The following is a 22,664-nucleotide window of genomic DNA, read 5'->3' as shown; positions in this document are numbered from 1 at the left end:
CAGAGTTGTTTTTTTTTATTTTTATTTTTTTTTATTAGTTTCAGGTGCACAAGACAAAGCAAAACTTAGACGTTTATCATTTATATCCCTCACACTGTGTGAACCCCCCTCCCCCCATCCACTATCCCTCTGTACGTTCCCCAAATTAATTTTCAAACCCCCATGACCATCTTGTGGTTACCGACTATTTTTCAAAACCTCTCACCTTCCCCTTATCCCCACCCCCCCGCCCCTCTAGCAACCCTCTGTTTTTCCTCCATGTTTCCAAAACTGTCTCTGATTAGTTCATTCACTTATTCTTTTCTTTAGATTCTGCATATAAGTGAGATCATATGGTATTTGTCTGTCTCTTTCTGACTTATTTCATTTAACATAATGTTCTCTAGGTCCATCCATGTTGTTGCAAATGGTATGGGCTGTGAGTTTCTCATTCCTGGAGATGTGTAAGCAGAGAGGATGAGCACCTCACCGGACATGGAGGAAAGACCCAAGCTGCAGAGGGGACTGGCTTAGATGGTGCAAGGTTCCCGGCTCTCTGTGGGTGAGACATCTCTTACTCTGTGCTGGACTCTGTCGTTGCAGGGTGGCCCTTTGACAACGCCACATGCAAGATGAGCGGCTTGGTGCAGGGCATGTCTGTGTCGGCTTCCGTTTTCACATTGGTGGCCATTGCCGTGGAAAGGTAAGAGGGTTCCCAACTCAGTTATCCTGGGTCGATTGGGCCTGGCACTAGGAAGAGCCACTGTCTTCACTGCAGGACCGGGGGAAGGCTGGGGCTGCTCTGTGGTGGGTGGGGCTGAATCTGAGCCATAAAGGGAAGGCTGCTCTTTAAATTTGGGGAGACTGGATCCCACCACCTCCTCTCAGAAGGCTTGGAGGCAGCTCCTAAGGACATTTAATAGGGACTTCTGGGGCTTCTGAGGAGCTTGAAGCCAGACCTTGTTTCCTGCGGAGCAGGAATCCTGCCTTCCATGGCTCTGAGCTGGGGAGCAAGCTTAATGGGTGGACCTAGTACGGCTGGGGAGGAAGTGTGCCCCCCTGCTCCTTCACTGCGTCTCCACAGCCTCCTTGCTGGGCCCTGGCAGTCCAGGCCCTACCGGCACCCCATCTCCACCCTATCACCAGCTACTTACGGTATTTCAAGTCTCAGATTCCATCAGATTCTCTGATAAGCATGGCTCTGCTAATGGAATGGAACCAGGAGCCAAGGAGGCTTTGCAAGCAATAAAATTCTCACTAACTGCAGTAAGTCCTCTTCCTCCTCGGTGAGCCCTTTCACTAAGTTACTTCACTAGTCAGAGCCTCAGTTTTTCATCTGTAAAATGGAAAATACCCTACAGGATGGTTGGGAGTCTTCAGTGAGCTTCTCCTTGGAAAGCTGCTGCACCCTACCTGGCACAGGGTCAAAATGTCAGCTATTAATGTTATTTTCTTTCTTTCTTACACTCACACCCAACTCCTAGTCCGCTTCCCAATACAGGCACTTCTTAGCTCTGCCCTTTCTATTTATTTACTTTTTATATTACATTTATTGGGATAACATTGGTTAATCACATATAAATTTCAGGTGTACAACTTTATAATACAACATCTGTGTACTCTATTGTGTGCTCAACACCCAAAGTCTAGTGTCCTTCTGCCACCATATATTTGACCCCCTTTACCCTCTTTGTCCCCCTCCCACCCCCCTTCCTCTCTGGTAACCACCATTCTGTTGTCTGTATCTATGAATTTTTTTGTTTGCTTTGTTTGTTATTGTTTGTTTTACACCCCCCATATGAGTGGAATCATGCAGTTCCTTTTTCATCTGACTTATTTCACTTGTTTCTTTATACTCTCAAGATCCATCCTTGTCGTTGCAAATGGCAATATTTCATCTGTGTTATGGCTAAGTAATACTCCATTGTATATATGTGCCATATCTTATTTATCCAATCACCCGTCAAAGGACACTTATGTTGTTTCCATGTCTTGGCCACTGTGAATAATGTTGCAATGAACATAGGGGTACATATATCTTTATGAATAGTGTTTTCAAATTTTCCGGGTAGATACTGAGAAGAGGAATTGCTGGGTCATATGGTAGCTCTATTCTCAATTTTCTGAGGAACTTCCATACTGTTTTCCATAGAGGTTGTACCAATTTACATTCCCATCAGCAATGTGCAAGGGTTCCCTTTTTTCCACATCTTGTCTTATTGATAATAGCCATTCTAATAGGTATGAGGTGGTATCTCATTGTGGTTTTGATTTTCATTTCCCTGATGACCAGTGATGTTGAGCACCTTTCATATATCTGTTGGACATATGTATGTCTTCCGTAGAAAAGTGCCTATTCAGGTCCTTTGACCATTTTTTAATTGAGTTGTTCGTGGTTTTTTTTGGTTGAGTTGTATGCGTTTTATATATTTTGGATATCAGCGCCTTATTGGAGGTATCATTTACAAATATCTTCTCCCATTCAGTTGATTGCCTTTTTGTTTTGTCAATGGTTTCTTTTGCTTTGCAGAAGTTTTTTAGTTTGATGTGGTCCCATTCATTTATTTTTGCTTTTATTTCTCTTGCTTTTGGGGTCAAGGTCACAAAACCCCTCTGAGACCAAGGTCCATTAAGTTTAGTGCCTATGCTTCCTTCTATGTATTTTATTTTTCCAGTCTTATATTCAAGTCCTGAATCCATTTTGAATTAAAGTGTCAGTTAGCAGTCTAGTTTCATTCTTTTGCATGTGGCTTTCCAGTTTTCCCAACACCACTTATTGAATAGGCTTTTCTTTCTTCATCGTATGTTTTTGATTCCTTTGTCAAAAATTAGTTACCTATATATGTGTGAATTTACTTCTGGGATCTCATTTTTGTTCCGTTGGTCTCTGTGTCTATTTTTCTGCAAATACCATACGGTTTGGGTTATTGTAACTTGGTAGTCTTGTTTGAAATCAGGGAGTGTGATGTCATCAGCTTTGTTCTTTTTTCTCAGGATTGCTTTGGCTATTTGGGGTCTTTTGTGTTTCCATACAAATTTGAGAATTTTTTGGTTCTATTTCTGTGAAAAATGCCATTGAAATTTTGATGGTGATTGCATTAAAACTGTATATTGCTTTAGGTAATATAGCCATTTTAATAATCCGTGAACACAGAATGTCTGTCTATTTCTTTGTGTCTTCAATTTCTATCAATAATGTCTTATAGTTTTCAGTGTACTTCACTTCCTTTAAGTTTATTTTATCCATTTTGTTGCAATTGTAAACAAGATTGTTTTCATTTCTTTTTCTGATATTTCGTTGTTAGTATGTAGGACTGCAATGGATTTTTGCATATTGATTTTTTATATCTTAAAACTTTACTGTATTTGTTTATTGTTATCTTTGTTTTCTGGTTGTTCTGTATCTCCATTGTTTCTTTTTCCTAGTGTTTCTGTCTGCTGTTTTAGTTTTGTAGTTTTCTATAAATTTTTTCTGTTTCCTCTTTTTTTATGTTACATGTCTCAGCTCTAGATTTTTGTTTTGTGGTTATCATGAGGTTTATGTTAAAAAAAAGTTTCATAGATACAATAGTCTTTTTTCTTCTGATTACATCTTATCTTCACCTGTGCAAGTCCAGTCCTTCTTCCCCCTCCCTTTTTGTTTTTGTTGTCACAAATTACCCTTTTTTATGCTGTGCATTCATTTCCAAATTGCAGAAGTTATAGTCTTTTTTAAAAAATTCTTTTTGTTCCCTTTAACTCTTATGTTATAATTAAAATTTCAATACCTTATTCTGAAATAGAGTTGCAATTTCCTGCTTCTGTCTGTCATCTTACTCAAAGTTTTATATACTTTTATCTTTTTGTTTCAGGTAGAAGAGCTTCTTGAAACATTTCTTATAATGCAGGTCTTGTGGTGGTAAATTCCTTTAGATTATGTTTGTTTGGAAAAGTCTTTATTTCTCTTTCATATCTAAAGGATAACTTTGCTGAATATATTATTCTTGGCTGATGTTTTCTCCCTTTCAATATATGGAATATTTCATTCTACTCTCTTCTGGCTTGTAAGGTTTCTGCTGAAAATTCTGATCATAATCTAATGGGGTTTCCTTTGTTGGTTACAGTCTTTTTCCCCCCCTGGCTGCCTTGAGAATTCTTTCTTTATCATTAACTTGTGACAGTTTTAATATAATGTATCTTGGAGAAGGTATTTTTGCATTGGAATAGTTAGGTGTTTGTTAGCTTCTTGAATTCGAGGATCTAGCTCTTTCCATAGGTTTGGGAAGTTCTCATTGATTATTTATTTCAGTTGGCTCTCTTTTCCCTTCTCTTTCTCTTCTCTTCCTAGTATACCCATTATTCTTATGTTGCTTTTGCTAATGGAGTCAGATAGTTCTCACAGAGTTCTTTCTTTCTTTCTTTCTTTCTTTCTTTCTTTCTTTCTTTCTTTCTTTCTTTCTTTCTTTCTTTCTTTTTTTTTAACTCTCATTTCTCTCTCTTCTTCCACCTGAGTCATTCCTGGATTTTTATCTTCAAGCTTGCTTTCATCTCTCTTTCATCTGGTATGCTCTATTTCCAATGCCCTCTAATGCATTCTTTATCTCATTTGTTGAGTTCTTCTACTCCAGAATTTTTCTTTGGTTCTTTTTTATAGTTTCAATAGCGTTGGTAAAATACTCCTTTTGTTCATTGATTTTATTTTTTAGCTGATTGAGCTGTCTTTCTGAGTTTTCTTGTATGTCATTGAGTATTTTCATAACTGCAATCTTGAATTCTCTGTCATTTAAATTACAGTCATTTATGTATTTGAGTTTAGTTTCTGGAAAGTTTTCATTTTCTTTCTGAGCTACCTTGCTACCTTGGTTACTCATTGTACTTGATGGATTGTTTCTCTGCCTAGGCATTTGAGGTAGTGAAGTCTTCTTTCTTAGGTACTGTTCTGCTCTTAACAATTCAGCAGGTTGATACATAGAGGTCTTTCTTTTGTTTTCTAGTAGATGCTATAGCACAAGTTTTTGTTTTCTCTTCCCTGCACTACTGGCACCTCTGGGATCTTAGTGGGGTGGTGTTGCCTCAGTTGTGGAAAATGCCCCATATTTCCCAAGGAGGTGGGCATCCTCTCTGTGTCTGAGATGCCTCAATCTCAGGGTACTACCCCCATGGTGGGATGTGGAGGAGGATAGGGCTCTGGGCTTGCAAGTTCCTCGTGCTGCCTCCTTGTATCCAGAAACTACCAGCCACACTGTACTATTTGAGGTGTTTCCACTTCTTCCACCAGGTTCTACCACAGTGGGTGGAGGTGGGGTGAGGTGGGGTGTGTTCAGGAGTATGTAGCTTTGCCTTCTTTCTAGTAATGGTAGATGTTAGTCTGCTGCTGCCATCCCACTGGGCTGTGTCTCTGCCTGCGTTTAACAGCAATTGGTGCCAGCTACTCAGGCAGAAAGGTTGCTTCTGCCCCTCTGGCCCTCCAGGATGCTGAGTGTGGGCTGCAACCCAACTCCTTCCTTGCCACCATGGGGCCGTGGCATGTGCTAGGTTGCATCTGTGGCCCCTGTCTCTGTCCTTCCCCTCATCTGGCCTTCCCTGTTTGTTCTGATACCTCCACCTTCATATGTCTCGATGCGTGCCTCTCTCAGATGTGTTTGTGTACTGAGCAGGGAAGCCTTTGTTGAATTATAGTTGTCCAACTTGTTGGGAAGAAATCAAGGGGTCTTCTCATTCCAGAATGATGCTGACTCTCCTTCACCCTTTCTAGAATCCAATGTCTTCATCCTCATTGCACCTCTGCCCTTCTCAAATGCAGTCTTTTGTGACCCAGTGATGTTCGCAACTGGGGTCATAGAACTGGATTCCTGTCTCTGCAGTGCATACAACTAGCTGGGTAATTGGGGGGAAATCCCTCTCCTTCACTCATGTTCATTTTGCTATCATTGTTAACGATATGTGAATGCGCAACCTCTTCCAGTGGTGTCTGCCATATTCTTCAATTTCTCATCTCCTCCACGAAGCCTTTCTAGTCTGCCCCAGGATTCTCCTCCATCCATTAGCTGATACAGCTAGTACTGCAAGCTTTAAGAATTATTTGTTCTCCAGCAATTTCCTAAGTGTGTGATGCTGTGAAACCAGTAAGCCAGCAAGGCTTGAGACAGGCCATGGAAGAGGTAGAAGGTGCTGTCAGGCAGGGAAAAGGGAGGCTAGGCAGGAGGGCAGGGCACAGTTTGGTGAAGAGGAAAGAGCACGTGGCTGGGAGTCAGCTCTAGGCCTGTGTTTTAGTGCAGGTTCACTCTCTAAATTGCCACGTGACCTTCCTAAATTAATTAGACTGGAATCATTGGCCAGGAGAATTTGGCACAGGTATTTCTTTAAATGTTTCAGGAGGCTTTAATGCATAGTGAAGGTGTATAGCTGTTGGTTTATATGGCTTAGTGGAGCAAGACAAATCTAGGTTCAAGGCTGGTCCTTGCTACTTAGTAGCTGTGTGACCTTGAGCCAGTTGCTTAATGCCTCTGAATCCCAGTTTCCTCAACTGTAAATTAAGGGTGTGATAATAATCGCTGTTGAGATGTTCTATTGAGGAAATGGTGCAGATCTGTCCTAATACAATGAAAGCACTGTTGGAAGGATGCTGGCCAAGATGACATAGGGACAGCCTGTTGTGGAGGCTCCCAAGGTTTTCTGAAGAATCCACAAATAGCTAAAAGTTGTTTTCTTTGATACACCTACCTAATCGCCTACTTGAGGACCGAATGTACAGACTGATTCCTCTGCCAGCTGCCGGCCAATCAGTTTACCCCCAAAAGTGCACAAACAGGATTCATGTTTCCCACACTGCCTGCGGTTTCCTTCTCCCCTCTCTCCTAAATCCTGTTTTTGCCTTTCTACTTGTCTTCTGAGACCAAGAGCTGACTCCTCACATGTGAGAAACCAATTTGTTTGCAAACTCAATTAACGTCAGGGCTGCTCTTTGACGCTAAGGTGAGGTGGTGAATGAAAAGTACACATACTCACCAGCCCTCAGTCAAGGTTAGCTCTCACGTGGGGCTACTGGGACCTGCCCAGACCCGCTGCTTCTCTTTCCTCCCGTGCCCCAGATTCCGCTGCATCATGCACCCTTTCCGGGAGAAGCTGACCCTGCAGAAGGCGCTGGTCACCATCGCGGTTATCTGGGCCCTGGCTCTGCTCATCATGTCCCCGTCGGCAGTCATGCTGACTGTCACGCGCGAGGAGCACCATTTCATGGTGGACGCCCACAACCGCTCGTACCCGCTCTATTCGTGCTGGGAGGCTTGGCCCAAGGAGAGCATGCGCCAAGTCTACACTACCGTGCTCTTCTCACACATCTACCTGGCGCCCCTGATACTCATCGTCGTCATGTATGCCCGCATCGCCCGCAGGCTGGTCAAGGCCTCGGGCCCTGGCCAGACCCGCGAGGAGGCAGCCGCGGAGGGCCGGCGCGGGGGCCGGCGCAAGGCCAGGGTGGTGCATATGCTGGCCGTGGTGGCGCTTTTCTTCACGCTGTCCTGGCTGCCACTCTGGGCGCTGCTGCTGCTCATTGACTATGGGCAGCTCAGCGAGCCGCAGCTGCACTTGGTCTCAGTCTACGGCTTCCCCTTCGCCCACTGGCTGGCCTTCTTCAACAGCAGTGCCAACCCCATCATCTACGGCTACTTCAATGAGAACTTCCATCGCAGTTTCCAGGCTGCCTTCCGGGCCCAGCTCTGCCCACCGCAATGGGGGAGCCACAGGTTGGCCTACTCAGAGCGGTCCCGCGGGCTCCTGCGCTCGCGGGTCTTCGTGGAGGTGCAGCCCAGCGACTCAGGTCTGCCCTCCCAGTCGGGGCCCAGCAGTGGGGCCCCCAGGCCTCGCCACCTCCCACTGCGCAATGGCTGGGTGGCCCACCACGGCTTGGCCAGGGAAGACCCTGGCTGCTCCCACCTGCCCCTCAGCATACCGGCCTGGCATGTTTGAGTAGTACAGGGACCCCGGCTGGACATGTGAGACCTAGATGTGATAGCAGATTGGTGTGGTGGTGAAGAGGGTGCCATGATGCCTCCCTCTCAAATACAACGTAGTGGCATCTCTGCCTTGTGATATCTTCTCTGGTACCTCCCCCCTCAGAGAGAGGCAAAGGAGGGAAAGGGGACAGGAGCTAAGTTTCCTGGAAACCCTTCTGCCACGAACTTCATCTCTGAATTCTCACAACATTTGGGGACTAGGCTCTCCTTATCCTACTTCTACAGATGACAGACTGAGGTCTGGAGAGATGTGGCCAGCCCAGTGTCTCAGCTGGAAATGTCATAGGAGCATGGCTGATTGCAGTGTCTCTGTGGTTTTACACAGTGTCTCAGTGTCTCTCCAGCTGTCTCTAGAAGGAGCACAGTGACATGTGTAAATAGGCTGCTGGAAAGAAGCAAAACGCAAAACTGGCCTGTCCGTTTGACGCTTTGTGTCCATGTCTTGGAGTCCCTCGTGTGTTGCTGAAACCACTCCCCTTGACCCCTTGCGAGAACATGGAGTACCCCTCCCCCAGCTCTGTGTAAGTTTCTCTTTTTGGTGTCCAAGGCCATTCACTTCTCCCCCAAACCACTACAATAGGACGTCATGCCTGAGCAGCTGTGGAATATACCCTGGGAAGACTGCAGCAGTTTCAGGTCCTCTGGGTCTGAGCCCTGTGGGTGTAGGGGATGGGGGTGGGCTGTCCTCCCTCCTCCCCTCAGAGGGGGCCCACCACCATCACCCAGGCGCAGGCAAGTACTTACAGTGTGACAGGTAGCTGCAAGTCCACCTGGAGGTGTCATTTTATTTATTCATAGACAGGAGGAAGGAAAAGCACAGTACCCCCTTTCTGCCTTTGGAAGCACTGGTACGCTTGCTGGAGCTGCCAGTCCAAAGCCTTCCCCCAGGCTTTTTTTCCCTGCTCCCTCTTGGGGGAAGATGGGGAGAAGTTGGCCGACGGAAGCTGTTGTGTCCTTTGGGGCCTCCTGGAAGACAAACACTAAATCCCCAACATGGATAAATTATGTATCCTCTAAAGGGTTTGGGACCAGGAGGTCCCTTGTTTACTCCGGCTCACCCAGAGCAGCTACATCACCTTGGAGAACACAAGGCTTCTTTCTAGGTTATGGGAGGAAATGAGATTGCCTCAGTGATCCTTACAAAGCCCCAATAACCCTGCTGGACATTTCCCCTCATTTCTATACAAAACACAGTGTTGCTAGAATTTTAGTGATTAAAAAAGAAACATTTCCAGGGGTCAGGGCAGAGAATGGGACTCTGAGGCTTCAATTGTCTCCTTAATCTATACAGAATAATTTAACTTTGTTTATTCCACTCTAAATACAGATGTAGGGGCAAAAGAAAATTCCTAAGCAACTGTGTAATCCCTTCTCAGCAAGTCCCCAGGCACTGTCTTGTTTGATTCATACAAATGCGATAGAAGGAAATATTATTGTTGCCATTTTTTGTAAACAAAGTAACTGAGGCTCCAAGGGGCCAAGGTCACAGGCCACAGAAGAGCAGGGTTTGGATTAGAATTTGTCTTCTGATGGTTTCTTGCTGAACCTCATCTTGCCCCTCAAGGAAGGCAGATTGGGCATAGCAGGGAGGAGAGCTGGAAATTCCCACAATGGTTTTCTGCCTGGCAGTGAACCAGAATGCTTGTGGAACCAGCATCCCCACCCTCAAGCTCTGGGGCTGGGAAATGAGAGTCTATTGTGTTGACTCTTTTAATATCCGGCCTGAACTGCTCTGTGTACAATATCTCTAAACCCATGTGTGGTACAGGCTGCTAAGATCCAGAGGTCGATCACGACCCCACCCAATGTCCAGGAGTGATAGAAGACCGTCTCAGGGGAGGGTATGCCATTCTATCCCTCATTAGCTAATACACGTATGGGCCCCATCTTCGGTGTTGTATCAGTGTTATGTGTCACACAGACTAGACAGTTAACTCACTGCAGCTTACTGTGGAGAACTCTGACTCCAGGCTCTAAAAATAGGCCAGAGAAAGAGCCATCTCCAACCCAAATGCTTGTCCCTGTAGCTGGGTGAGATGAGACACTGGTCTCTTCTCTGGGGAGTGTTCCTCCTTTAGCATGGACTCCCCAACCACAAAATCATAGCCTCTACAGCGGAGGGAGACCAGCGCTCTCACCCAAGCCAACATTTCCACCAAGGCCCCTTTGTTTCATTTCCCCCAAAAGATGCCATGCTTTGAAAGATTGTACCTGCCAAAAAACTGCTCGAGGTCGTAACTGATATATTTTGCTGTTATTTTTATTTATTAAAAAAAAATCAATCAATGTCTATGCTTGCCCATTTAGAGATTGGATCTAAATGGTCACAGACACGACTTGATGCTTTTATAAGGGGGTGAGGCCTTGTGGGTACCTGTGGAGTGCTTGGTTTTTTGTGTTTGTGGTAAAATATACACAACATAAAATTTTCCGATTTAACCATTTTGAAACGTACAGTTCAGTGGCAGTAAGTGCCTTCACATTGTTGGGTAACCATCACCACTATCTGTTTCCAGATTTTTATTTTATTTTATAGAAAATCTAGATTTATGTGTTACACTACTACAAAGACAAAAAAAATTATCATCTGAGGTACTTTGAGGACTTCATCCCAATTTCACTTGTCTGTTACAGAAACTGACCTAAGAGGCTGGAAATTAGAGGATATATAACCTGAGAGATTCTAACAGAAGAAACTGGTGGAACATGATGAAAGGAGCAAACACTAGTTAGAAGCACTTGTGTTAGTGGTAGTATGTGTGGCTGAGATGTTTCCGAAGAGGCTCCCTAGAGACGCCTGAATGAGTTAATCTGGGTCCCAAATTAGTAAAAAGATCCTTACCCCTGTGGAGAATGAGCAGAGGCCAAGATTTCTCTGAGATCTCTTTGTCTCTCTCTTTAAGGGATAAGGGTATCCTTAGGCCCTAAAGGGGGGCCTATCTTAGATTCAGCTTCTGTCCCATCCTAGACCTTCAAGAGCCTGTGCATTTTCATATAGCCCTGCTGGGTTACGGATGACGCATACACTGAAGGCAGGAGTATAGACCCAGTCAGAGGGTGCCTAGACACAGGAAGTTTGAGGGTAAATGATAAACTACAAATACCCTCTTAGTTAAGTTAATTCACCTTTGTTAATAAAGGTCATACGTAGTTTCTTCTGCTGGTGACAACTTGTTTCAGTATAGTCTGTCTCAAGAAAGAGCTGGTTCAGGTAAGTTTTGCAGAAGGAAAAATACTTCCATCAATACCCACGCCACAGTGAAAAAGGCACCACGTTCTCTCCTACAGTTAGTTATGAGCAGAATCCCAACGCAGCATAAAATCATTTTTAGTGATCAACATCTACACCCTCAAACTGCCCAGCAACTGCTGGTGTCGTATCTGCCTCCATCCCATCTTCATAGTCTCCTACTGAATCTTCTGCCCGGACTCCAGCCATGAGACACTGGCTGCTGGCGGACTGAGAAAGCATTCCTTCTCATCTCTCCAATGTGGCCTGGCCTTCTGCTGTTAAATGGGACAATCCTTCTTCATAGGTGTAAAATGTAGGACTATCCCCCTGCCCTTGTTCGTCTGCTTCTACATCATATTCTCCATCATCATCATCTGGACCTGGACGCAAAGCCTGGCATTCACACATTGCAGTGACCATTGCCTCCAGTGATGATTTATCACTGGACACAAATCTAAATCCAGGAATAGGTTCGACATCATCATCGTCTTCCTCTTCTTTGTCAGCAAGAGTCATTCGTTTCTTCTGCAAATTCAGCATTCACCAAAACATACAAGTGTTCTCGTGGAGATGCGTTCAGGTCCTGGGACACCGCATACAAACTAACGGTGGGGTATTCCAGTGAGAATCCTAACCCAGAGCCGTCTAACCAACACAGGTGGCTCCAAAATCCCCCGGCATTGTCACAATTCAGAAAGAAATATTCCAAATTTGGGGGTCTAAAATTTCAAATATCCAGAGCCAGAAAACTTTCTTTCATGACTCAGTTAGGAGATGGGAAAACTCTCAGCAACGTAAAGGCTGCCAGTGCCAAGGCCCTTTCTAGTCAACATACCCTCTATGTTAGGCTGCTGCCACCAGAGCCCTCAGCTGACCCTGGTGGTGGGAAACTTTTGAGGAAGCTCATTGCAGCAGTGAGCACAAAGATACAGCTCCAGATGTTTTTTTTTAACATCCCCAACTGCAACTCTGTTCCCATTCAACATCTCCCCATTCCCAGCCCCTGGCAGCCACCACTTTCCTTTCCATCTCTATGAATTTGACTATCTAGGTACCTCATATAAGTAGAGTCATATAGTATTTGTCCTTTGTGACTGGCCTGTTTCACTTAGCATGACATCTTCAAGGTTCATCCATATTGTAGCATGTGTCAGTATTTTGTTCGTTTTTAAGGGCTGAATAATATTCCATTTGTGTGTGTGTGTGTGTGTGTGTGTGTGTGTACATTTTGTTTATCCATTCATTTGTCAATGGACATGTGGATTGTTTCTGCCTGTGGACTATTGTAAATAATGTGTGGCGTTTTAAGATGTTGGAAGTAATTCCTGAAAATAGTTCCTATATGAACCCTGAGGACAGAGACCCCAGGTTTGGAACCTGAGATTCCTCTCAACTTAGCATTTATGGGGAACAAAGCAGGGTCTCTGAGAGAAGCTGATTGTCCCCTTCCCCTGGGCCCACCCCAGCTGCTCTGAACTCCTCTTGTTAGGCTTTCCTTCTTGACCAAAGTGGCTAGAAAGTTGTATGTTCCCTCCACAGGATGATATTTTATGTAGCAATTTTTATAAGTATAGCTTTATTATCTTCACCAGAATCCTGCATCCTGACACCTCGGCCTGTCAGGAGTCTTGTCCAGCTACCCCCAAGGCATGCAAGGGCAAGCAATGCAGACTTCTCTGGACATGCCCTCCTCCGCCTACAAGCTGCTTGGGTCTCCTAAGGTCGCTCTCCTCTCAGGGGCGGAAAGTTCGGAAATGAATTGGATGTATGATGGAGGGAAAGGGCCAGAAGCCTGTTGACACTGAGTACCCCCACCCCAGAGGGGCTCTTGGAGGGACTCTGTGTCCTGTCCTGCCATGTGCAGCACAAGCGGTTGTGCTAATCATGGGTCTTCACTGATGAATGGTCTCTTGACTTCACCAAGACCATGTAGCACTCAACAGACCAACGTGAGCTGGAGGTGGGCACCCGGCCTGGACCCCACAAACCACAATCTGCCCTGCCCTATGCTGAGGACTTTCTCTTGGGGCCTGGAGGACGCATGAGTTGATTTGGGTTGGAATGGAGGGCGGAGTTGGCAAAGTAGGATGACAGCCCCCCTATCATTAGTCTACTGTGTATTCATCCAAAAATCAAGGTGAGAGCCAAACCAAGAGCTGGATGGACAAAGCATTGCTATTAAGCTCTGTACTTTTTGCATCTGTTTCCTCAGCTCACCCCTCAGAAGTGCCACTGAGGAAAGATAGATGAGAAGGAGGTGACCCAAATGGGCTTCATGACAAGCAAACAATGTTGAATTAACAATAGATTCCTTGTTAAATAACCCAATTATTTATGTTTATGGCATTTTATTGTGTTTTTTTCTCTCTCTCTACAAAAGCACTCCACAATCACTGTGGAAATTTTATAAAATTTAGATAAGCAAAAGAACGAAAATAAAAAGCACCCAAATCCCACCACAAGAGATAAGCATAGTCATTTTCTATGTGCATATCTACCTATATGTTTAACATTTTTCTAACAGCTTTACTAAGACATAATTTGCATACAATAAAATTCACCTATGTTAAGTATATGTTTTGATAAGTCTTAGCTATTGAATACAATTGTGTAACTACCATCACACTCAAGATATTTCCAGCATCCCCCCTAACATTCCCTTGTGCCAATTTGTAGTCAACCCTCTCCCCCTACTCCTGGACCCAGCTAACTACCCATCTGATTTTGGAATGTCATATACATAGAATTATACAGTGTGTAGCCTTGAGTCTGTCTTCTTTCACTTAGCATGACTTTTTGAGATTCCTCCATGTTACAACATATGTTCGTAATTTGCTCCTTTTTACTGTTGAGTAGTATTCCATTATAGGGCTATATTGCATTTTGTTTGTCATTTGTTAGTTGATAGACATTTGGGTTGTTACCAGTTTTTTATGAATGTTGACTAATGCTGCTATGAACATTCATATGCAGGTCCTGATATGTACATATGTTTTGAATTCTCTTGGTCAAATACCTAGGAGTAGGTTTGCTGAGTTGTATGGTAAATGTATAGTTTAATTGTAAGAAACTGCCAGTGTTTTCCAACGTTGCTGTACCCTTTTACATTCCTATCAGCAGTGGATGGGAGTTCCAGTTGTTCCTGCCAACACTTAACAGTGTCAGTCTTTTAAACATTTTCCTGATAACTACTGATGCTAGGCATATTTTCATTTGTTTATTGGTCGTTCTTATGTCTTTTGTTATAAAGTGTTTTCAAATCTATCTTTTAAAAATATGATTATATTGTAGACACTGTAGGACAAAAATGTGCTCCAAATCTAAGGGGAACTTATCACTAATAGATGATTTTTAAACCCATCAAGAATGGGTTTGAAGTAAAAAAAAGTATAAACTATGATAGAGGCGGGGGCGGCTATTTTAATAGGTGGTTAGGAATGGCCTCTCTGAGGAGGTGACATTTGTATACAGATATGAATAAAGTGAAAGAGGGAGCCATGTAAATCAGCTATTTACATGGTTCCCTCTGGGAAAAACAACCCAGACACAGAGAACAGCATGTGCAAAGGCCCTGTGATAGAAGAGGGATCGATGAAAAAAAAATTATATTGAATTTTAATAATTACCTTTCTGGTCAACTCAAAACATTTACTGAATTCTTGTTAAAAGCCAGGCACAGTCCTAAGAGCTTTGCGTCTGTTATTTATTTCTCATAACGATTATAAAGCTCCATGAGGACGGGGGGCTATTTTACTCACTTTTGTGGACTCAGATTTAGGAAATGACTGGTACATTGGGACTTAATACATGTCTGTTGAATGAGTGAAGTAATGCAGTAAGCAAGTATTTATTATTATTCCCATAGTATAGCTGGGAAACCAAGACTCAAAAAAGCTAAGTAGTTTATTGAAGGTCATATAACAAGGAGATGCTGAAGATGGGTTTAAATCTCAGTTCATCTGACTAGGAAGCCAGGTTTTTTGCCTCTCCCCCAAACTACTGTGGATTCTCCTTCCTATATTTGGGAAACTGAGGTTCAGCATAAAAGAAAGAATTTTGATGGAGCTGCCTTTAATTCTGAAAATAAACCCAGCTGACCACAGGCTCCAGACTGCTGTTTTGGCCACAAGACCACATTTCCACATCATTCAGTGGCTTCCAAAGATTTGAGATGGAAGGAATATGAGCAATTTAAGTAAAAGGTGTAAATTTAGTTTGATCCAACACTGCATCATGCTTTCAAGGTAGCCATGGGCTGAAAGAGAGCCTTTCGACTCCTCTGCCTGAGGTCATTGATGGGGCAAAAGCTGCCGAACTGGCTATGGTGTCCTGCCTTGAGTTGTGTTCTCTTGCTAGCTGCAATGCCCAGACATTTGAATCCTGTCACCAACAAATGCTGCCGTTGTCATGTGCGAGCAACCAAATTAATGAGGATGGAAAAACCCAAGCTTAGTGATTTAGGCAAATTAATTTATCTGTCACATAGCCAGTGGTGGTGTTAAATCACTCTCTGTGTGAGGAGTAATCACTCCCTACCCCACTCTGTCTCCCTCTCTGTGGGGAGGATAGAACAGCCAAAGCCAAGCTGTCTCAGTGGCTGAGCGACCTACATTTATGTGTTTTGACCGCCCCCAAGGAAGAGCATTTTGCATAGTGTATTTGTTCGTTCAGAGTGCTGGCTGGCAGTCCTTTGAAGCACCTCTAATGATCATAATCACCCTCTTTATTCTCCTCGAGCCCATGTCTTTGGAAAATGGTTCTGTTACTTATGCTATAAATTATGGAAAATAAACTCACTGTGAAAGAGTTCGGTATTTACTTTTTTCTTTCCATCGAATTCGTACTTTTCCCCCATTTGCATCTGCACTGTGAATGACAAGTTTCCAGGCAAAACAGTCATCCTCCCCCCAAAAGGATAGACAGTAGGCTGTGTTACCACCAATATAACTGCAGTATTCCCATTTTACAGATGGGAAAATGAATGTGTAGAAGCCAAGGCCTTTCCTTGACATCCTCACAGCTTGTAAGTAGTGAAATAAAAAAAAATTTTTCAGGCTTTCTGGGTTGCAATCCAGTGTTCTTGACATTACACCTAATTACCTACTTGGTTAGCTTCTCACTTTTAAGTGTATATGACAGGCTAGACAAAACTTAATTCTGGCATGTGTACACTCAACAAACGTAGTGTCTGTTGAGTCTGGGAATATAAGGAACCTCTCCACAGTCCAGAGAGCAGAGATAGAAAAGAGAGAAATCATAATGTACTTTCTTGATGGGATATTGTACTTGGTCAAAGAAGCAATGGAACAGCTGAGGGCATCATAAAAGGGATCTGATAAAAACTTGAAATAAGTTGTAAAGACGGAGCAAGAGACAACCAGGTAGAGAGGAGTGTTTGAAGAAGGGAAGTGGTGTACTCAGATCTTCATCTGTTCAAGTTCAAGCTGGCATCAGGTAGAGAATGACTAGGAGGGAGATGAAACTGGAGACCAGTGAGGCAGGAGGTATTTGTGGGAATCCAGGTGAGAAATCCTGGGATTGGCTAAGGCTGTAGAGATGGAGAAGAGGCGACAAGTTCAAGAGGTGTTTGAGAGATCCATGCACTATTAACTGGTAACTGGTAGGTTGTGGGAGGATGGGTCATCATCTAGGATGTGTTTAGTTGCCATCACAGAAATCTGACTCAAACCAGCTAAATTGAAAACTAAAGGGATATGTAGGTTCGTAGAACAGTAAGTGCAAAGGATTGGTTGATCCAGGGTCCTTGAATGTCATCAAGGACCCAGCTCGTCTCCATTCCTCTGCTCCATCTGCAATGTGACCTGCTTCCTCGGCTGGCTTCCTTCATGGTGCAGAATGCAACTATCAGCAACCAGAACTGCATGTTTTCTTGTTTACATTGAGAGAGAGAAAGTGAGAGGGAATATCTCTTCCATGACTTTCTCCTAAGAGAGCAAAGGAACTTCTCAGAAGGAAGCAGCAAACTCATTGGTTGAAAGTGGATCAGGTATCTATTTCTGAACCAATCCCTGTGGCTAGGGGAAATGCCATGTTCTGGGATAGTCAAAGGGGCTGGGATTTCAACGTTTGGTTTAAATTACTCAAGGCCCATCCCTGAAACTAGAGGCCATCTCCAATCATATTAATCTGGGAGCGGGGGTTGGGAAAGACTGTTGGGAAGTTGTGTTCCTTAGAATGTTTTTCAGCTTCGAGAAACAGAATACTCTGAGTCAAACTGGTTTAAACACAACAACAACAAAGTCACGCGAGATAATCTCACACAATTTATTACTTATTAGTAAAGTCAATTTATTATCTCCTCATAAGAAGACCTGAGGCAGGGAAAGCCCAGAGTTGGTTAAGTCAGAAGCTCAATGACATCAGCAAGACCCAAGGTTCTTCCACTTGGCATCTTTATTGTAGGCTTATCGCTATTACCTGCGGGCTACTCTCCTCCAGCTTGTAAGACAGGCTGCCTGGAGATGGCAAATTCCATGACAATGTCCAAAGGAAGAACATGGCCTTTTCTAGTGTATCTCTCATAAAAGCAAGAGAACCTTATCCAGAAGCTTCTATCACACCTCCCCTTATATCACCTTGGTGAGAAATGTGTCACATACCCACAACCAAACTAGTCATTGGCAAGGGGAATGGAACCAGGAGACTCACTTAGACCCATCAGGCCCTCCCCTGGGCCTGAGATGGCACCGAATTCCCCGAAGCACATGGCCATGCAGGGGGAGGTGCGTTTGTCTCAACAACAGAGTCCTCTTGGGAAGGAGAATGGAAGCAGACACAGGCGCTGGGCTGGCAACCACCAGTGGCTGCTGCAGAGATTATCCAGGAGGAGCCTAGGGGAACTGAACTTCCAGGTAGGCTGCCTGGACAGTCGTGGCACGTTAACTGAGCTGGAGGACTCCAGGGAGCAAGAGGTGAGCTCATTTTCTGACTTGGTGGCTATGAGATGCTCATGGACCAGCCAAGCAGAGAAGCCCTGAAGGTAGCTGCCTATATGTGTTGATCACTCCTTCTTCTTAAAAACCTCCTCTTCCCCCAGCTTCCAAGGCACTACGTGCCCTGTTTTGTCTCCTACCTTATCTCCTATCTCTATGGTAGTCCTTTTCGGATCCCCTTGTGGACGTCTCTTCTGCCATCCATCCCTGGAATATTGGGATTCCTTGGGATTCTGTTCTAGGCCCTCTGCTTTTAAAAACTATTAGTATTACTCTATGTATTTCATCTAGGTGGTCTCATATCCTGTGGCTTCAATTGTCTAAATCAATGACTATAGCCAACCTTCCTTTCTCTTCTGAGTTCCAGGCCTCGTATCTAATCACTCACTGGGCATCTCAAATTGGACTTTGGTCTCTCCCCAGCCCCATACTCTCTATAAGATTCTCTCTATTATTCGATCATTTGGAAGGCGGATAATATACCAAATAGCTTGTGATTTTAGGCAAAGAGGTTGAGAAACAGATTATTACTAATGTGCCTTGGTTGTTTTTAACTGCATTTGACAGGATACTACAAGAAAGAGATGAGCTTAGAAAAGAATTTGCTGTTTTATAAGCAGGGATGAAAGGGAAAAGAGAGAATCAGAAGTTCCAGGACAGGCAGGGCAGAGAGATTCAACTGTTGCTCATCTCTAACTCATAAAGGATAGAAATTGAGAAACCCTTTGAGTACCAAGGCTGATTAAGTCTCAAATTAAAACTCAGCCTTGGGACAGAAACCAGATTAAGGGCATGAGCAGTGGCTTCCAATAAGTCCTTTGTTGGATAAAATGGCTCAGGGGAACTAGACTGAGGGCCTGCTCTCCAATGGAGGCTTGATAAGTTCAACTGACCTTACCAATTATGCCTAGAGAGAGGCATGTCTTAAAAGGATTCTGGGTGTGGTGATTGGTACAGAATCAGCTGAATAGAATCAGGTAAAGCACTTTCCACGTTGTAAAGAGAGAGGTGCAGCCGAGATACACCAGCTTGGATTAAAAGATCATGACTTTTACAGAATAACTTTTGGGGCTCCCAAATTTCTGCGGACAGGAAGGAAGCTGAAAAAGCTGCTTTGTCCCAAGGAGTATGTATTTTCCAAATGTGACCAGGAAGGATAATGGAAAAGAAAGGACCTTCCAGAGAGTAAAGCCAAGAGCTATCGAAGAACAATAACGGGGAGCTACTCCCAGGGAGCTGAACTGAAACTTAATGAAGGCATGTGTCTTACACCCTACGGGATTTTGGAATTCTAAGAACCAGTGATGGTTGTGTGCTCTCCCACCTTATTTCTTTTTATAAATGAGGATGTTTACTTCAGTGTTTATTCTGTCCTTGTTCAACCTTTTCATATTAAGTATAGATGTGGGAGGCAATAGATTACATTTGTTTGTTTTTAAGTTTGTAAGTGTCTGGATGAAGAGGAGCCGTATCTGGACATAATGCAGAAACTATCATGAAACTATCACTACTAAACTTTGAACCTGATGTCATGATTGGTTGAGACTTTTGGCTATCACTTTTTGTAAGTAGAGTGAGTATTTTTCATGCATAAAAGGGATAAATAAATATTTATGATCAAAGAAGTAGACTGTGGTAAGTCATAATTTTTTTTCACCTTCCATCCCAACCAAACTATCTCAGTAATTGACACACCAATCAACCAGTTGTTGTAGCCAGAAACCTAGAAATCATCCTCAAATCCATTTCCCTCATCTTTCATTTTGTCCAACCAATAATCAATTTCATTAATTCTATCTCGAATATAGCCCTGTATTCAACCTTCTCTTTTGTCACCCAAATCCAGGGAACCACCATCATCTTTCACCTGGGCCACTACAGTAAACTTCTCATTGTTCTCCCTGAGTCTAGTGTTGCTAAACTTCAATACAGGCTCCAAGCTGCTAACAGAGCCATTTTTTAAAGCAATCCTGATTATGTCATGTTCCTGCTAAAACCCTTCTTAAGTTTCCTATTGTTCTTAGGAAAAAATCCAAACCCCATATGATGCTTTCTAAGGCCCTCCACCTACTGACCCTGACCACACCTCTGGTTTCATCTCTCAATAACCCATTTCTGACTTCCGTCTTGTCCCCTTTGCCATATTAACCCCGTCTCGTCCTTCAGGTGACAGATTAAGGGTCACTTCCTTGAAGAGGTTGTCTGCTCCCATAACACAATATCCTGTACTTCTTCTATCACTTTACTTATCCAAATTGATTGTAATTATTTGTTGAAGTCTGTCTTCCCATCAGACTATAAGTTCTGTGAAGTCCAGGACCATGTCTTTGTTAAGTGCTACATTCCTATCACCTCGCACAGAGCATGGCCACAATAAGTGTTAAATAAAACTTAGTTATAGACTTGAAAGTTTTCATGTTATGGGAACTATAGGTGGTAGTTGACAACAAATATATACATGAGACAACTTAGGGAGAACGTATCTCTAGAAAAAGAGAACAGGAGCAGGAAGACAATGATGATTAAGATGAAGAGATGAAGAAGGGGCTGAGGGGGAGAATGATTAATGCGCAGCCAGAGAAGTAGGAGGAATGTCAGCAGAGAATGCAATCACCAGCCAAAGGAGAGAGAGCATCAGGAAACTGGAGGTACCCAACAGGGTCAACCACAGTAAAGAGGACAGGATACCAACTGAAAAGTACCATTGGATTTGGTTACAGAGCAAGAAAAATAATGTTTAAGAACAGTTGGGTTCATCCTTTGTCAAACTAATATACTTAAGAAGGTCTTTCCCCCTCCTTTTCATTAATTCCTCTGTCCATTGGTCCAGCAAAGGCTCACTGAACATCGACTCTAGGCCAGGCACTGTGCTAAGCCCCAGGGAGACATGAGAAGGAGAATAAAGTCCACTTGGGCCTCTGGAGCTCACCACCCTTCCCTGCAAGGGAAAGTTACAAGGCATTTACTCGTGCCCCAGTAAAGCCAGGGCTTGGCATTTCACTGGAGTTGGTACTGATTGGCTCTCCCAACACATTCAATGACATGAGAGCTAGTGCTCAAGTCCAGAGGTCAGCAAGACTTTATTATCTTGCTCCGAGCTGGCAGGAGGCAAAGGGAAAGTTGTGTGGCACACTATTGCATCATTTCTGTCTGTTCATAAGTCAGTCACAGAGGAGAGTCTGGGTTTTTCCAAGAAAACTAGTTTCATCTGCTCAAAGGCAGAAAACAGAGAGCAGTTCAAAAGAGCATCTCCTCAAAAAACTCTGAAGTTGACCCTACTTAGCATTCACTCTGCAGAGATTCCTTTAACTTTCAGTAATACATTGTATTACGGACTAAACTACTGCTCTACTGTTTTTTTCTATCCTGTGTTCTAACTACAGTAAAACAGTGTGGTGCAGAGTTGAAAAAGGTCAGAGTCGTGACCTTCTGAAAATTAATGGGAATCTAGATGGAGAAGAGAGAGACACTCTTTCTAATTAATTAAATTATCTTACTAGGTTTTCATTTAATGTAGGGAATATCTCATTTTATATAATTGACATTGATTCGCAAAAAAAAGTTTAAATTAAAATGTCTTTAAGGCATATTATGAGAAACCCAGCCCATCAAAAATTTTAAATAAAACTAGGCATCCTTTGAAATGTGACTAATCATTTCAGAATTTATAATTAGGATTTTGAAATATACTTTTTTTTTTTGACATATAAGATTGGGGATTTTAGTGATGCAGATATCTGCCCACAACCTCAATCAGACTGTAGCTTTTGGGTGTGGTCTGACACGATGGAACAGAAGTAGAAAATTAAACTTCATGCAGCTTACATCTGAGAGAAATGTGTCCTCAAGGAACTCTGAGCTCACGCCTGGACTTCTCCAGAGCTTCCATCTGAGGTACCTGAGGACCTGGGGTGAGTCCTGCAGGGAGCAGGCAGAGCGAATCCCTGAGTGCTTACAACCAGCCAGGCTCTTCCTCCAACTCTTGTATCAACTCAGTTAATCATCCCAACAACCCATAAAATAGTTACTACGATGACCATCTCCATTCCCCAGATGAGAAGCTCAGTCAGAGAGGCTAACATTGCCTGATGTCATACTTAGAAAGTGGTGGAACCGGTACTTAGCTCTGGTAGCCATTACAGGTATCAGTAATATACCTCAGCTTCACTTAAACGGATCAGAAAAATACAAATGCATATCATTAAGACTGCAGGCAGGGTCTGGTAAAGCCGGTGAGTTGTAAACGACTTTTGAGATAAGTAATTACTCTGTGCGGAAGGGCGTATGAGAGTCAAAGATGAGTTCCCAGTACGTGGGTGGGGAGCGGCCAATTCCTAGCCGGTCCCAGCTGCGGACTTGAGCTTTTACCCTCCTCTGTCACAGCCCCAAAGCCCAAGCCTGCCGCCAGCCACGTGGCCCAGCTTAGGAACCACCCAGCCAGTCTGCGGAGGCAGGGCGTGAGGGGGCGGGGCTGGACGAGAGGACGAGCGGGACGAGCGGAGTGCG

The 22,664-nt window shown here is 43.7% G+C and overlaps 1 protein-coding gene and 1 pseudogene across 1 annotated transcript in view; one reads left to right on the top strand and one right to left on the bottom strand.

Annotated features, from left to right (window-relative positions):
- The window catches only part of NPFFR1 (neuropeptide FF receptor 1), a 29,529-nt gene extending 13,537 nt beyond the window's left edge, over positions 1 to 15,992 (top strand). The window contains exons 3-4 of the mRNA XM_019712420.3: positions 583 to 682; positions 7,050 to 15,992. Of these exons, the coding sequence (XP_019567979.3) occupies positions 583 to 682; positions 7,050 to 7,926 (977 nt within the window). The 3' untranslated portion in view covers positions 7,927 to 15,992. The remainder of the gene's footprint in view (positions 1 to 582; positions 683 to 7,049) is intronic.
- On the bottom strand, positions 11,302 to 17,938 carry LOC109434952 (methylosome subunit pICln pseudogene; annotated as a pseudogene).
- Between the last annotated feature and the right edge of the window lie 4,726 nt (positions 17,939 to 22,664).

This window comes from Rhinolophus sinicus, chromosome 15 (genome assembly GCF_057876585.1).
Source record: "Rhinolophus sinicus isolate RSI-liver-muscle chromosome 15, RSI-T2T, whole genome shotgun sequence".
Classification (NCBI taxonomy): Eukaryota; Metazoa; Chordata; class Mammalia; order Chiroptera; family Rhinolophidae; genus Rhinolophus; species Rhinolophus sinicus.
The sequence above is the reverse complement of the archived record's forward strand: the minus strand, read 5'-3'. Positions and strand labels throughout refer to the sequence as shown.